At 46.0% G+C, this 16807-nt stretch overlaps 1 protein-coding gene across 2 annotated transcripts in view; it reads right to left on the bottom strand.

The window, feature by feature from the left end:
* BDNF (brain derived neurotrophic factor) overlaps positions 1–16607 on the bottom strand; it is a 38373-nt gene extending 21766 nt beyond the window's left edge. The window contains exon 1 of one of the 2 annotated variants that reach the window (XM_057414399.1): positions 16153–16607. In XM_057414399.1, coding sequence (XP_057270382.1) covers positions 16153–16155 — 3 coding nt within the window. In that variant the 5' untranslated portion in view covers positions 16156–16607. Of the gene's footprint in view, positions 1–15263; positions 15702–16152 lie in introns of those variants that run through there. The other variant, XM_057414401.1, reaches the window with a different exon arrangement.
* Between the last annotated feature and the right edge of the window lie 200 nt (positions 16608–16807).

Here is a 16807-nt window from a genome sequence, read left to right as displayed (position 1 = left end):
CTCAAAAGGAAAGCTGCACCACAGGCTGCATGGGGAAGAAACGGGCAGGCAGGCCCTATCCTGATGATGCTGGGTTGGTTGATTCAAAGCCTCAAGCCTCTTGGTGTCACTGGCATGCCCACCTTACAGCATTTACCTTGAAACTGAGTCTTTTTCATATACCTAACTAGTTAAAATATTTTTTTTTGCATACACAATCCACATTTCACCCTTTTCCATTCAGCAACAGGGAAATAGTAAGAAGGAGTATGAGTTGTCAATCAACATAATGTTGATTTATCCCTGCAGCAATATCAGATTGCTTGCAGGGGGGCAAGACCATTGCTTTTTGCTGAATTCAATTTAAACTGTAGTATAGGCACTAATGATGCTGTAGATACTATAAAGAAGAAAGCTGAAGCACACACATCTGGTTTCTGTCTCAGTGGAGGTTGTGCATTATAGTGATTGATGTACAAGGTCCAAATTTACTGATAAACTAATTCTATGATAAAGTAGTTTGTGGGGCTCTTAAATTCCCCCATTGCAATTGTAAGAGAAGCAATAAAAAAAGTCAATATTTGAAAAAAGTAACATTCTTAAAAGTCCATAGTTAGTCAATACACAGCTGGCGATTCAGTCTCCCCCCACAAACATGTCTTTACACTCCTCATTTTATTCACATAGTATCTCGACTTGCTTTTGAACAAGAAAAAGGTCAAGAAGCTACAATTTGGACTGCTTCTCACTTGGTTGTCAGGAAATATAAACTAATCCTGATTACAGAAATGGGAATGCTGTTGAGGTACTTGGGTTTGACACTGGAGTATTTTTACTATTAATAATTTTAATTGGCTGAGGTCAGTTCTTATATCACGACAAGCATTTTATGTTTAATTATGTTTATTCATGTTTCCTGGTTACCTATCTTTGCTATTTTCTCACATTAAAGGGCTGGAAAGTTCATGGAAATAAACTTTTCCAACTCAAGTAATGCTAAAAATTGCAATGGATTATATAAACACCATTGGAGGTTGCAGGCACATTGCATTTGTAAGAAGATGACTGGGCTGTGAGGCCACTCTAATGATTCAGTGATCACAGCACACACAGCAGAAACACTCATACTCTACAGTAACATCAGCAGGTCTGGAAAACCCTCAGCATCTTTGAGAACCAAACCCAAATTCTGCTCAGCTATGTCAGGTCTTTGTACTCATCATCCAGGCTGTGACTGAGCGAGGTGGAGCGAGAAGGGGGTCAGCCAAACTGCGGCCACAGCTTCTCCTGGGTGTCTGCAGTACGTGTTAATGCCCTGGGGTTGATAGCACTTGGATTTCACAGCCTCGAGGTTTATTTCACATCCAAGCCGCAAAGAGTTGCTATGGTTCTGGTCTGCAAGTAGCTTGCTGGGTGGCCAGAATATACCCTGTGCCTTAAATAGCACAGGGTACTTGCTCTTAATATCTAGCATAATTTCACCTTTGGTGAACAATGTCTGCAGAGAGGCCTTTCAGCCTCATTTCAGCAGGGAAAGTATTTGTGAAACAGCAAAGACCCAGAGACCTTTCATTAGACATAGTTTGTAGCCTGCATGTGTAGGGGATAAAGCAGTGAAATCTATCCTTTCAATCACAGGCACTGAAACCACAACATTTTTGCTGAAGAAAATATCACCTAATAGCTCAGAACCTTCACCCTGCAGCTACAGCAAAAGTGAATTTGAAACTCCAACAAACAATTAAAATAATTGGTTTCTTCTCATGTCTGCTAGAGGTGCTCATGCCAGCTTTCCATCACATGGGGGGATCTGTACCCTGGATCTCATCCCATGCCTTCTAGTCAGGGATTTCAGCACAATTTATGCGCATGAAACCGCTCCTAGAACAGAGCTCTGTGGTAGGTGCAGATTAGTGTAGATTTTACAAACAAGGAAATGCATGTGTCTATTATATATAAATTCATTAAGCTGCTCATGAACATACTTGTTCGACGAGCATGCCCCTTTTGTGTTTGTTCCTTGCCACTGCTCGTGTAGTTGTCTCTACTGGCATCAACTGTCACAGAAAAGCAATATGAATCATATGTGACAATTACCACATACATCAACTGATGAACACACGCAATCCTCCCTGTCCAAACCTCCAGGCTTCCCTTTTGGGGTTTTGTACGAACTCCACACGCTCCACCCAGGAAATCCCTCTTCCCTGTGCAGAAGGGCTGGGGGTAGCCCCCAGGATAATTCACTGTTCATCCTGACTACCTGGTCCCACAGCCAGTGTGGAGCTGTTGGCAGGCTGGCCCCGCACTGCTGGGTGGAGAGCAGCTATTGAGGATGGTGGCAAAGGCAAAAAGCAAAATAAAAAAAACAGAGAGAATAAAGAATGAATCCAGCCCAGCAGCAAAATGAAAAGTTGGGTTTATCATTTAACGCTTCGGCACTCGCTAAAACTGGGAATTCACCTCCCAAGTGTGTCTGCCTTACTGCTGTCATTTTGGAGGCATTAAACACCCGGCACCTGAGCAAAGAGCAAAGTATCTGGGTTATGCCTGAGGGTGTCCAGTGTACCAGCTGTCTGTCTGACGTGCAGTGCAGAGCCTTTCCCCACTTGCCCCTGGCCTCCCTGCTAACAGCCCAGCCACGGCTCCATTGCAGTGGATAGAAAAGAGGGCATGGAACAACAACAGCAACAAAGCAGGCTCCGAGGCAGCCACAGACATGGGAAGGGAAAAGAAAATCCCCTCTTCCCCAAAGAGGTTGTGTGTGATTCCTCGAGATGAGGGAAACACGAGCCAAGTGTGGAATGATTAGATGGTTGGAGATGTACTCTGATGAATCCAGCCATTGGAGCTCTGTGATTAAGGAAGATCAGAAAACCTTTGGTGCACTTGTGGGTGAAAGGTGTTGGGATTGACTCATCTCTAAGTATTCATCGGATTTCAATTAGATGCAATACAGTGGATAATTTTTATTATTTAAAGGGGTCAGATTGTAGGGGTTTGATAAACTTAGCCAGGCATCTTGTCAGAGTACGTATGTACCTTACCAAACCCTCCTCCATGTGTAACTGTGGAGAGCATATTTTGGGTATGTCCTAAGAATAAGCAAGGCCCAAATCCCCAGGTTTGCAGTCCTGTGAGTGCTCCTTTGTAGTTTATTTCTATTCGAGCAAATAAAATTTCCTCTGACATGAAGCTCAAGCCCTCCCTTCACCAGGTGCGGGCAGCTGTGTGATATTGCCCGGAGGGTGATGGGTGATAAGAGATCTAAAGCAAGCAGTCAGGGAGGGGAGAAGGGATATGGCATGCTGTGCTGGGGGTGGATAGCTGTACCAGGGTGCCCACCACCCCCAGCCCAGAGCTGGCAGGAGGGATCCTCCTTGGGTACGCAGAAAACCTTGGGAATGAAAAGCATGTGTAAACATTAAACAGTTATTGTAGCTCTCCTGCCCTGTACTACTTTAATATTAAGGCATTTCAGACTGCACTTAGATTGCTGTCTTCATCTTCCCAAAGAGGTTAAGGTGCTTTGGCTCCATCCCTCTTTAAAGCACAGCCATGTCAATACTTTTAACAAGCTGATGTGTTTAAAGATGAATTCAAGATTTGTTTTTTTAAACAGGGTATTGAGCTATTTTACCTAAGAAGCAACTCCAGAGTTCAAAGCATTTTCCATGTTAAGCACCTAAAACATTAGAGAGAAGTATCTGAGAAACAGTAGATATTTTTGTTAAGTGCAAACTAAAATTACCAGTGCAGCAATAAAGATTAAATAAATAGAGTCCTCAAAATGAATCCCAGACCACATCATGTTCTCCTCCTCCAGTTACCGTGACTTGTGGCTCAAGAAACAAGTACTGGATTAGTCACATTAAAGCCAAAGTTCCCCTTGACTAACATGTTTCATTTGTTTGCTGTCTTTTCCTTTCCTTGAGCACTTAGGATTGTTAATCTCCCACTAATTTAATAGCTGGAACCATGATGTGTATAAACGTTACTACATTCCACTTTGGAGATTAATAGGCAGGTATGTGTCAGTCCGGCAGTTTTCACTTGTCCATGTAAAAGGGATGGTCTCTTTATCTGCGGTGAAGGAGAAATATTGATATATTCCTGAAATACTGATTCAGTAAATCAATACAAATGTTAAGCCATTTTAAAATAACTTTCCTCAAGTCCTCCATCATTTCTCAAATGGGAAAACATATCGATCTGTCTGTCCCAGCCTGCACAAGGACAGGGTGGCTCTTGAAATGTGGCAGTGGGGCAGGAGCATCCAACAAGGGACATGGGCACCACAAAACCCATGCAGCCAGAACATCAAGCAGGAAGAAAGCAACTCCACATGCCCCAAAACCCCTTCTATTTTTAGGGCTGGATGCAACTCAAAGACTACTCCAGTAAAACCCACCCCTGGCTTTGGCGAGACATTCAGTGGGGCCTTTTCTCAGTGTTTCAAGACTTGTGCCATTGGAGTATTCATTCGTAAACAACATTATCTACATTTATTTCCTGGACACTGTTTATTTTTTCATGTAGTTTATACAGCTGAAACGTAAACGCTTGCAAGGGACCAGTGGCTTTAAACACCCCTTTGCATTTCATTATTTAGCCTGTTTAATCTGCTATAATTTACTGCAACTCACAGTTGTATTATATGGCCTTATAGTGCCTGGACTTACTTGACTATAAAAAACACTGAAGTCAACAGGAATGCAAAGTATTTAAATCAGAGGAGAGCCAAGTGCTTGATTATCAGTGAGGACTCTGCAGCAAGGCAGTTAAACCCTTATTTTAGACTTGCATTACGTTGCAGTTTGATGCTTTACCCTGCTATGTGCTCCAAGCGGGATCCCTTCCCCTTCCAGGCATGTATTGTTTCTTCCCCTTTGGTTCCTTAATTTGGGTTAGATCCCATAATATGAAAAATATACTCTGATATTGCACCTAGAGCACATTGATGAGGCCTAAAGAGCTCCTCTGTGATGGGAATTAAGATCAAAAAGGATATGGAATTTAAATATTCAACATCTCTTCTCAGATATGAAACAGAAAAAAATGTTTTGATGCAAAAGTCATTGCAACAGAATATGTTACTTAGACTCTGGGACCATATTAGGGTAAAATGGCTTTTTAGATAGAAATTACACTGAGAGAAACTCCTTCATATGGAAATTATGACATTTTGTCTATTGCCTCTTACTACAAATGTTTAAAAGATCTGTTAAAAATATTCTTTTAAGAAGTTGTATCAAGATAAAAGAAAGTGAATAAGAACCAGTATAATTTAGAGGCTTATTCCTGATTAGTTTCCTAATTTAGACCCTGTTAACTGCCAGAAAATTGCACCACTTACCAGAGCTGGGGAAGCCTAACTGATAACATAGTTTATTTTGCAGTTTGGGATTGCTGTGCTTTTGTCAGGCCCTCACGCTTGCAGTAAATGAATGTTGTGTTAATTCAACGTACTGATGGAATTAATCTATTTCCAGACTCAGGAAAGAGAGGCTGAGCCTGAGTGCTAACCCAAACCAAAGACAAGTGCACAAAAACCACATTCTCGCTGTCTGCTTGACGAACTTTCCCTACACCTCCATCTGAGTTTAGCTGCTTGATTTTAGCTAACCATGGATCTTTACTAACATCGCACAAAAAAACATGGACTCAGGAGAAGGCAGGCAGCTTGCCCCATCAAGGTTTCAAATACAGCCAGGCAGGACCTACTGACAGACAGCTGAGGGACTGCTAAAATGGCTTTCCAGGAAAGTGGACCTTAACATCTGGGCAAGATGCATCACCATTTCTTTTCCGTCTGAGCTGCTCCTCCCATCAAATTTGTTTGTATTGGTATAATAGACAGGGTTTGGGGAGTATCCTCAGGTACCTAAAGCATCTCTTCTGCACATGCTTGAACCATACAATCCTATAGTTTCCCTTCCGTATCAATCACTTGCCAATCTATGTTGCCAGAAAAGAAGAGAGGTTCAGGCAGGAGGTGAGGAAAAAATTCTTTACAGTGAGGGTGGCAAAACACTGGCACAGGTTGCCCAGAGAGGTGGTAGATGCACCATCCCTGGAGACATTCAAGACCAGGCTAGATGTGGTTCTGAGTAATTTGATCTAGTTGAAGATGTCCCTGCTCATTGCTGGGGGGTTGGACTAGATGAGCTTTGAAGGTCCTTTCCAACCCAAACTATTCTATGATTCTATGATCATCATTTTGTCTCTGCCTTGCCAAGTGCTTATGATTATGGATAAGGAAAAACTTACTCAGCTGCAGCCCAGATGTCTCCTTTACAAGGGTAAAACTGTGCTGCCACTGAAGGATTGGTACTTGGGGGCTCAGGGATGGCTCATGACCATGTCCTGATCCCATCACAGCAGTGATGCTGCCCTAAAGCCTCTGAGTGCCTGTGTCTAAGAGGCTGTGCTGTCTTTTTCTCAGAAGAGTCAAAGGTGGGGTTGGACAAAGCTTGAGAAGAGGTTGATTAAACTAACAGCAATGCCAGGTTTCAAGCGGAGCACCTGAACACACCATGCATCTGCCAGAGACTCCTCCATGGGGCTCCTTCCCTCACGTCACACAACCAATTTCCTCTTCCAGGGGCTCTCCGTGTCCTTCCCACCCTTTCCCCATGGTTACCTGTATCATGGGCTCTTTCCTCCAAACCACCTTCTTGCACAGTTCCCCATCCCTCCAGTCTCCGTTTCTCTGGCTGTAGGAACAGTGCGTGGCTCATTACTGGCTACAGGTCTGCAGCGAGGGTGAGCAGCAGGCTATTGCTATGGGAGGTATTAATGTTCATGAGCAATTAGCTCTGTGAGCTTCAAGGAGATAGCTGATCCTATGCGCAGGGTCTCAGGGGTTACCTCAGCCTGCAAGCCATGTTGGGAACCCAAACTGGGAGAGAGTAAAAGGCAAACTGATCCAAATGAGACTTGGCTCCATGGTTACACCATCCCCAGTATGTCCTAGACGAGCATGTGCTGAAGTCTGCCTGACTGTCCATTGCTGAGAGGGAACTGGCATAACTCACATCATCATCATCATCATGTTTACAGCCTTGGCAGAGGTGAGCTAGGAAGTTCTGCTGCTAAAAAGAGCCTCAGGCAGCTGTCACACACAGGCAGCGGCTGGTGAAATGGCCTCTGGTGGTCAAGAAAGCGAGCCAGTATGTTGCCTTGGTCTTGCCCTATTGCTCTTGGACGGGCTGACTTGCCAGGGGATGGTACAGAACCAAAAGAAAACCACTTGGAAAGGTCCATCATCTTTGGCTTTCCTCCTGGCCTGAAGTGTATGCCTCACATCATTCTGAATTTCCTCCCCATTTTGTGTGGAAAATCCTTATGGATAAATGAATATGAAATTCTGGCTGTTGCAAATTAACTTTCTAGCTTTGCCTTAAAAAGGGCGCAGCCTTCTTGTAGATATTTTGGTTTCCTTAAAATCTGGGAGCCAGCCGAATTTTCTTTAGGGAATGCTGTGGGAAATCTTTGATGGGAAAGTAGATGATAAAAATAACTATTTGGTGCCAGAGGCAGTAGACTGAGGATTAAAAGCCCCTCTGAAGTCAGAGACATTCAGGTATTTGAAAGAGCTCAAAAAAAAAAAAAGGCACAAAAAGCAGTGGGTATCCTGGGCTATGACCATGGTTGGGCAGCTGATGACTGAGTCTAGGTGAAGGATTTGGGAAGAGGAAAACAACAGGTGGCGGGCGGAAAAGGCATGAGAATCAGATCTGCCTGGGGAATAGGTGGTGGATAGAGTGACCGACTGCTGATGTGGGAGCAAATGCCGTGGAGAAAGAGAAGAATCAGGTGAATCTATGATTAAACTCTCCTTCCTAAAAAAACCTAAGACCCTTAGACTTAAAAGTACTTGTTCCCTTCAAAGAGTATGAGAGGGAAATGTAACAGATACTAGTGGTGTCACTTAGAAAGGTGTTCAAATACCACGATGAATGACGAGTATGGTATAAAGACTTAGAATAACTTACTTAGTAAACCAAATTTGTGACATGAAAAGAGATTCACGTGAGAAATATTGTAAGATTCACTTCTTGTGTAGATGCCTTTCTAGAATCGATAGATACATTATTCCTTTTTCTTGTCCGATACAATGAATTTTCAGCAATGGAATAAGGGGTGTCACACTTCAGGCTGCAGCAAGCGACACGTACACAAACAAAAGAAACTTGAGATGTATCATCATCCACTGGCAAATTCCAAACCCAGAACTTAGCCTCACTTAAAAAACTGCTAGGGCTTTCTGTTTTCCTGTCCGATACTATTTTATCAGATACCTGTTTACAATAATCATCCAAATAGCTTGTCAGATGCTTTTATGAACTTTTGGCAGATGTGAATGAACATGTATTTGACAGAGCCAGCTCTCCACCTAGGCAGTTCCAGTCTCTTGACCCTTGCTCATGACTCCCACTGCATCCCATTTGCAGTAGAGTTGGTCAGGTTTCAAAAGGTATTTGCTGTCAGAATCAGCTGCCCCCCTTTTTTTCTTCCTTCCTCTTTTGGTAACCACCTGTTGCCCTGAAACCCATTGACTTTTCATGATGCATTTTGTTTTGAATCTGAGTATTTTATCAAAAGTCATTGTCAGACTTTTGATAGTAGCTTTAGAGGAAAATACTGAAAGATTGCTTAAACACTGTGTAAAACAATACAGAGCTGAGTTTGTGTTGAAAATGTTGGGGGAAGGGAAGGAAGATCATTCTGAAATGTCAAATAGTTTCAAAACTCTGTCTACTTTGTCAATGTGTGGCCTTTTCTGTTTCCTCTGGGAAAATCTGAATGGGAGCTAAGAGACAGATACAGAACGACCAGCTGGCCACCATGCAACCTTCTTCTGTTGCTCCTGTTGTAAGGAGTGAAAGATGTAAAAGAATAAAGAAACCTGAATGCAGGATCAGGGCTGAAGTCAATACTTTGATATTTCCATAGCTGTACAGGTTTACGGTCTCTAATATTAAAGTAGCATGTTGCAAGAGTGAATACGTTAACCTAATCATTCGCAAGAGTTTCTTAGAAAAAAGAAAAAAGACGCTTGAAGTTATTATATTATTATTATCATCATAATATTTTAATTTATGGTAATTTTTACCTGATTCAGTGCTCAGAGAGGAGTTTGATAACATCTCTGTATTGTTGATGAACAAATAGAGGAAAAAGAATGGGAAAGACCTGCCACAAACCACCAAAGATGCATAGGAACTAAACTTCATGAATGAAGCAGCCAAGGAACCAGATTCGTTGGTCTTCCCTCCAGTCTGTCCTTAGAGAGGATGTATGACCACATGTACAAAGCAAACCCGCTGGACACTACCCTTGTTCTTGTGCTCTTGGTAAGCAGATGAGAGAAGGGTTAATCCCAAAGTCTTCCCACTGCCAGGATCCCTTCCTCCTCGGCATGCCTCAACTTTTTGTTTTAAACTGCTTCAGCTTGTATTTTATCATTTGTTATAATAATGGAGTCTAGCAAGAAGCTTGTGGCCCCATAAACTTTACACATAATTTTAACTATGTCAGCTTTAAAAAGTCAGTATCTGCCTCATCAAAGGGCAATCATGTCCAATGTGGGTGTTTGTGCCAATTGTGTTTTGAACTGCAGCAATAATCCAACCAAACCATGCAAAAGAGCTTTTCTACACCCACATTTCTTAATTATCATCATGAGACTGAGGTAGTTGAGACCAGATCTATAATGCTTTCTGGATGTCAAAATGCCCACACACCTTCTGTAATACTTGTGCTACCATCCCCCTTTTATATTGCTTTTGGCTGGTCCGTCTAATTACCTATCACTGTAACTGTTTGCTGCATGATTCCCAAGTCCCACAAAGGCTTGTCAGGAAGAAGGGGCTCTGTTTAAGAAAATAGGAAACAGCTTGTTCGATGAGACCTTCTTAGCTGCACCTATAAACATTTTAGTGGGTGATAAAACCCCTTTGGTCTCCCTTCAGAAATGAACCATTATTTTTTTTAGCTATCAGGTGAGACCTAGAGCTTTAAAAGCCTTTGCATACATTGCACCTGTAAACAATGTGTTTTCTTGCGAACTTTGGGCTCTACTATCTGTTTGGAGAATAAATGAGTTCATCATTTTTGCATGTGCTACAGTCAATAAGGATCTGGAATAGGAAAGTAGTGAAAATGTTATGACTTAATGAACATGTTGCGTAATCATTCTTGCCAAATGTCAAAATAAATTGGAGGTCAGAGCGTACAGTTTACACTTGTTAAACTAGGGGCTTGTGTGCTATTTTGGGAAGGAAAAAAAAAACAAAAATGGATAGACCAGACCATGGAAAGGCAGGGGGAAGAGAAAGCACACACTTGGCCACTGATGGCAAGACCTTGGTCCATTACAGTCCCACCACTAATATTCCCCATGGGAGTACAACAACTTAGGACCATGGGGAAACCATTTATCGACAGCAGAATTGGCTCTATGGCGAATGCCCCAGCCTCAAATCTCTCCACCAGCCAAGGAGGAGCAGGGGCCAATCTCCCACAGCCCTGTTAATGCCACAGACCAGACCTCTAATCCCTAACCCCTGCCTCCCTGGGAAGCGCGGAGCTGCACTGCAGGTGAAAACCAATCACATCCATTAGGGACTTCAAAAGGCACTTTTCATCAGGATATTCTGAGTTCGCATTCTGCCATGAAGTTCAAATGACAACGGGAATAAAGTGACTGGAGCCAGATTTCACTTTTGCTGGAGGCTGTTGTGAAATTCCTGTTCACTTCTACAGTGAATCTCATTGAATCCAGTTTTGGCATAGAGGTACTGAGAAAAGCAGGTTTTGCCTATTTTATGCAGAGTTTTCTGTTTGTCCAAGCAAGGAGTACCTTGAAAGCTCCAAGTTGGGAAATATCTACACAGCTGAAGGCCTGATTCCTTGAACACCAAAGCAGGTCATGGCTATTTTCCCTTTGAGATTGCCTCAGGAAAAGACCAATTAGGATTACATGATAAGCAAAATTACTCCCATACTTATGTGATTAGGAAAACAGGACTCTCAAACAGCACATTCAAAGAGAGATCAAAGCAATGTTGTTCTTTTGCGGTTAGATTTTGACTTATTTATGGTTTTCCCCATTGAGTACGTGTTCTAGCAGCACTGAGAGGCCACAGGCACGTGCTTCTTACTCCACCTCTACTTCTAGTAATGGGAGTGCCACAAAGGTGCCGATATTTCTTGCTGCTTGCATGAAATGTGTGGATACATGTACTTTCATCTATTTTGTTTCATGGTACAGGGAGGGGGGAAAAATCCTTTTCATACACCTACATCTATCACATAGCAACTAAGAATAGAAGCAATATTGAGACAGATGGAAATGTTAACGGTGACAGCTCACAAGCACGAATCACACATTTGTGAAATAATGAAAAGGGTGGGCAGTTGTTATATGAACCCCATGTCAGTTGGTATGTTTTCCTGGCTATAATTTTTGCAAGAGTGCATCTCAGAGATATTTTTGGTTAATGGGAGAAGACGGTGCCTTGCCCTGCCCTGCACCTTGCTGGCATGTGGGTGTAGGGATTCACTGAGGCAGGCGAGCCATTTGCTTGCAGAACTGCACATCAGGCATCCTGGGTGCTGCAGGATGTCCTCTGACACTTCCCTGCCAGGGCATTTTAGTATTCCTAACCATGTGGTGGGAGAGACGCAGACAGGAGGTGTAAAACCATTTGGAAACCCAAACACAAGGGAAACACGTGATACTCACACTGGTTTCAAACCCTTACTTCCAGGCATACAAGGATTAACTTTTTTTTTACGTATCATCTGCCTATGTTCTGTGGTGCCTCTTACCAGCTGGACTCACTGACCACGAACTAAAATGGGGATTATAAAGCCAGCCCAGTGTTTCTAACCCACGTTTCTCAGTTCTTTGTAGTTCTTCATGCCCAAAAAGCCATAATCCCCATTTCAAGGACTGCCTTGACAAGCCTGTTGTCACTAGCCCCAGTTTCTTAGCCCCAATCTAATGCTAGCTCAAAGGGGAGTAAGCTGTGAAAGTGCCTGTCCGTATGGATTTTACCTTGTGCTACCTGTCTCTTTCCCAGGCCTGAGGAACCTACTGATTTTCAATGACTTTGAGAGGTACTGTTTCCTGCAGATGCTGTTTAATGAACTTGACGTGGCTATTTTTTGCTGGAGGAATGAACTAGATCTCCCGAAATCTTATGGATGCTCTCTTTGTTTGCGTATTTGATTAAAAAAATTCGAACAGCTACATCTTTGAGCACTCTGTGGTGATTTACTGCAGTGATTCATAGTGAGACTTACAGCTCTGAGGAAAATCTGTCCCTCGGGATTCATCCACCTTTCCAGAATTTCTCATGGCAGAGCAATCATACACCGCCGTATTTTGGAAGCAGCGTATGGTTACTAAATGGCAACCAGTCTTTCATTTTCTTGGAGCGTTTCTGAGAGCTCAACAGTATCAGTGTGATAAAGAAACAAAATAAAGGGCCTGCCTCACAAAGGGAAATGTGTGCATCCAGCCACCTCAGAATAATGAAATACTAGACATAATCCTCCAGCACACATGTCTGTGAATGGTGACCACCAAAAATAAATAGTGAGGACTATCAGACCATTTGAAATGGGAAGTTATTGAATGATGCTAAAAATCAAGTGAATATCCAAATGGAGAGATGCCAAGAATGATGAAGTTGGAGGGAGACCATGCCTACCTCAAACACCATATGAAAACAACATCTCATGCTGGACACAGACACCCAGCAGCCACTAGACCACTAAAGACAACACTCATGGTATCAGGTAAAATAAAAGGAAAACTATAAAATGGAGCAAGACAGACAGCAAAACTTTGCAAGACAAAAGGATAGTTGAAGGGGATGGGACATTTTACAGTATCATAACTATAAGCGATGAAAGGTGGTGATGAACCGCCACCACGCTGGTGACAGCTCTTGGAGAAATAGTAGATACTAAAATCAATAAAGCTACTTGCAGATGAAGGTATGAGTCACTGTGAGCAAATGTGACCGAATAGGGCCCAGTGTCATTTGTTAGCAGCCTTCCATCCCATGCGACTGCAGAGAACTATTAGAATTCAACACAAACATAGCAACAGAAGCAGAAATACTGGAGTGAAGAGGGGGGTTAAGAGCTGGAAAAGAAATAATGGGTGTAAAATTAAAATATAGGAAGATATACAAGATTACCCATGGAGTGGAAAATTGATACAAATAGAAACTCCCTAGCAACCTCCTATATAACAGAACCATTTTGGGGGGGAAATGGATAGGTCTTAGTAGGGCTCATCACCAGTAGAGCACGGTAGGTGTATTCAAGTATTAATTCTACCACCTGACTTTTCCATAGAGTAAGAAAAAAAAAGATCAGGGGAAGTTTCATCACGAACTGAATGAAACCGAGACGGCAAACTAGGTGTGTGTGAGTTTTATCCAGCCTGCCCATGACGGGTGCTTCCAAGACCCAGCTCTTCTCGGGCTAGTTTCTCCTCACCTTGGAGCTCCCAAGAAGTGCCTCTCACCACATCCTGATAGGCATTCCCAGAAAATGGTCTACGAGGGGAAATGTAAAAATACATAGCGGGGATCCTCCCCGGCGCCGTCCCTGGGCTCCCACCCGCACATCTCCGCGAGAGGAGGGTGCCTGCTTTTCTTTAATGATAAAAAAACACCTTCCCCCCCTCCCCGCCGCGATAGGTACTAACGCAGAAGAGAAGCCAGGTGACGGAGTTAGTGGGATCTACCCCTGGTGCCGTCCTGCAGCACGTCCATTTTAGCTGTTTATCCAGGGGCTGCTATCGACTAGCCTCTCCCGGGGGATGGGGATGGGGACGTGCGGCATCCCCGGCCCCCTTCCCGCAGGATGGTGCCTCCCGGCTGGGAGGCGGTCGCCGTAGCAACCGCGGCGAGGACACTGACACCCACAGCGGAGGGGGGAGCCCGGCCCGGTGCGGTGCGCGGCGGGGATGCCGCGCCGTCCCCCGCGGTGCCAGCCCGCTGCCTGCCGCGGGGTTCCCTCCTCAGCGGAGCTACGTGCGAGCCGCGGCGGGAGGCTGGGGGGGGGCACGTATCCTCCCTCCTTCCCTCTTTTCTTCCTTCCTTCCTCCTCACCCGCTCCCTCCCTCCTTCCTTCCCCGGCGGGCCACGGCGCCGCAGCGGGGCCGGCCGCGGGGCGCCGCCGGTTCTGCCGCAGGGAGCTCCCGTCACCGCCGCGCCGTGGCGAGCTGGGCTGAGGGGAACCGGACTCCCCGCTCCGTGTCCCCCTCCCCCGGCGGGGTGCTGCCGGTGTCCGGGAATCCCCATAGCGCGGAGGTGCAGGCTGGCCGGAGCAGAGCGGCGGAGGCAGCGTGGACTCCTCCTCCGCGGGAGCGCACCCCTCCGCGGCAGCATGGGCGGGGGGGGGGAGAGGGACACATCTCCGTGAGAAGCCGGAGAGCCCCAGAGCTTCTCTACCTGAGAGCACTGCCGCTACCGCCGCTGCTTCGCCAAACTGCTGACTTTCCAGAGCTTATTTTTAGCCCGGAGACTAAATATTATTAGCTACCTTTCTACGTAGGAAGAATCGGAAGGGGGGAGGGGGTAGAGGGAGGCACTAGAGAGAGGGAGATGAGCAGAAAGCTTATCCGAATGATCTCCAGGTGGGGGGGGGGGGGGGAGCTGCCTTTGGGTTTCAGGCTTGTCAAACCCCACCACCACCCTCCCTTTAATTATAGCAAAGTAACTGCGGATATTGTATCATCAGCAGTACATTCACGGCTCTCCCTCCCAGCCGATGGTTGCGTACACAGAGGGGCCATCAGGACTCCCTCAAGCTGAGGACCAGCTCATTTCCATGTAGGTAAAGATCAGATGCGTCTTTTTATCTATGCAGGATCAGTTGTGCACAGTGCTAGCTAGGGCTCAGCTGCATCTCTTTAGCTATGCAAAATCAACTTGCATCCTTAGCTAGAGGGTTAAAAATAAATAAATAAAAAAATCCGTTGCATCTGCTTATCTAGGTAAAGCTCAGTTGCGTCTCTGCCCAAAGCATGCACACGCACATAGAGAAGAGATTCCCAGATTAAAATCAGACACAACTTAACTCAACTCGTAGTACAATCTCACCAAGCTTCTCCTGCCTTTTCTCGCCTCTGCACACCGAGCAGCCAGCAAGGTAACAAAACTAAAGACTAATGGCAAAGAGCAGGCACCCATCCCCGCGCCGCGGAGGGGGAGAGGCAGGGGCCGGGGGGGGGGGGTCACCCCTCCGCTTACCTTGGTCACAGCTAACACCACGGGCAGTGGCTAGATCGCGGAGATAAACACTGGCATTTCCCAAAGTTGACACCGTCAAACCAAGCCCCGGAGCTTGCAAGACTCTGTGGGGTCTGGTTTTGGGTGTTTTATTTCCCCTCCTCTCTGTTTCCTATTCCAGCCCGCACCACCAGGAATCCAACTTCGCCCAGCTACAGCGGGGCGAGAGGGCGGCGGGCGGAGAGGGGAGGGGAAGGACCGGGAGCAGGGAGAGGGGGGGGGCGGAGGGGAAGGGGAAGACGGCGGGGAGAAGCCGGTATCAAGTGCCAGCAGCTCCCGGAGCCCGCAGGGGCGCGGAGCGGGGCGCGGAGCGATGCGGAGCAGGGCCGCCCCCGCCCGGTCCCCGCCGCCTCTGTCCAGGGTGCTGCCTCCGCCGCTTCGCGTCCCCCCGCGCCGTCACGTGCCGCGGCCGCGCCGCTCCGCACACCGCGCCCCCCCCCCCCCCCATCTCCCCAACCGCTCCCTCCCGCGGAGGGCCGCGGAGCGCGTCCGTCCGCGTGTGTGTGTGCCCGTCCCCCCCACCCCGGCTGTCAGCCGCGGAAAGAGCCGGGGGGGGAAGGTAAGGGGGGGGGGGGGGAGCTCCCGGCGGCAGCTCCAAGTTTCTCAAGCGCGGCGTCTTCATCGCAGCCTTAAATCAAAGAGCTTTGCGATTAAAGTTACACCGTCTAAAGCACAATTCCCCCGGCCTCCGCGCCTGACATGCTGCTCTGGTATAGTAAGTGCCAAGAAAGCCGAGCCCGTGATACCAGATACTGTCGTTAAGCAACAACTCAATCTTTTTCTTAATTTTGTTGTTGTTGTTGTTGTTGTCTCTCCAGTTATAAAAATAGGGTTTTTTATTGGTACTCACCATTGTTTCTTTGCTGTCCTGGAGACAGAAGTGTCTTAAAATCCAGTCTCTCCAACAGATGCTGGAAGGTAATGTGTCTTGTTTGAAGTCATCATGTGAGAACTTCTGCTTTGCTCAGTGGATCGCCCACCACTTGGTGTGACTTATGAATCTAATAACCCTTTGCAATATCCGCAAGCTTAAACTCTCCACCACCTTGGTGCCTACAGAAGACAGAAAGCAACTGGCAGGGAGTTTTAAAAACCTATAGATTTACGCAAACGCCTTAGCTCAGAGTCACGTTTCCCTTTGAGTTATTACGTGAGCTTAATGAATGAGAGGGGTTACCAGCTAACAACGGTATAAAACGTGATCGCAGCCGCCTCCCAGGAAACCAGAGCGGGACGGAAAGTTCCCGAGGAAAGTCCTTCCCGGCAGTGGAGCCAGCCCTGGCTCCCGCCACCCTCCGTCCGCCTCCTGGCCCGCACCGGCGGCCGGCCCCAGAGCTCTCCGCTGGGGACAGGTAAGTAAATGTTTGCCTTTTGGGGTTTTTTATTCATTTATTTTTAAATGTCACGTTCACTCCGGCTCACACCGGGAAGCGCTCCAGGGACTTGTTGCATCCTACCTCCTGCCGCAAGAGGAGCGTGGCAGAGTTGCCAAGACGAGTTCCTTT

The sequence above is a fragment of the Pezoporus wallicus genome, unplaced genomic scaffold (assembly GCF_028554395.1).
Source record: "Pezoporus wallicus isolate ANWC-B61680 ecotype Strahan unplaced genomic scaffold, APGP_CSIRO_Pwel_v1 contig_5967, whole genome shotgun sequence".
NCBI lineage: Eukaryota > Metazoa > Chordata > Aves > Psittaciformes > Psittacidae > Pezoporus > Pezoporus wallicus.
The sequence above is the reverse complement of the archived record's forward strand: the minus strand, read 5'-3'. Positions and strand labels throughout refer to the sequence as shown.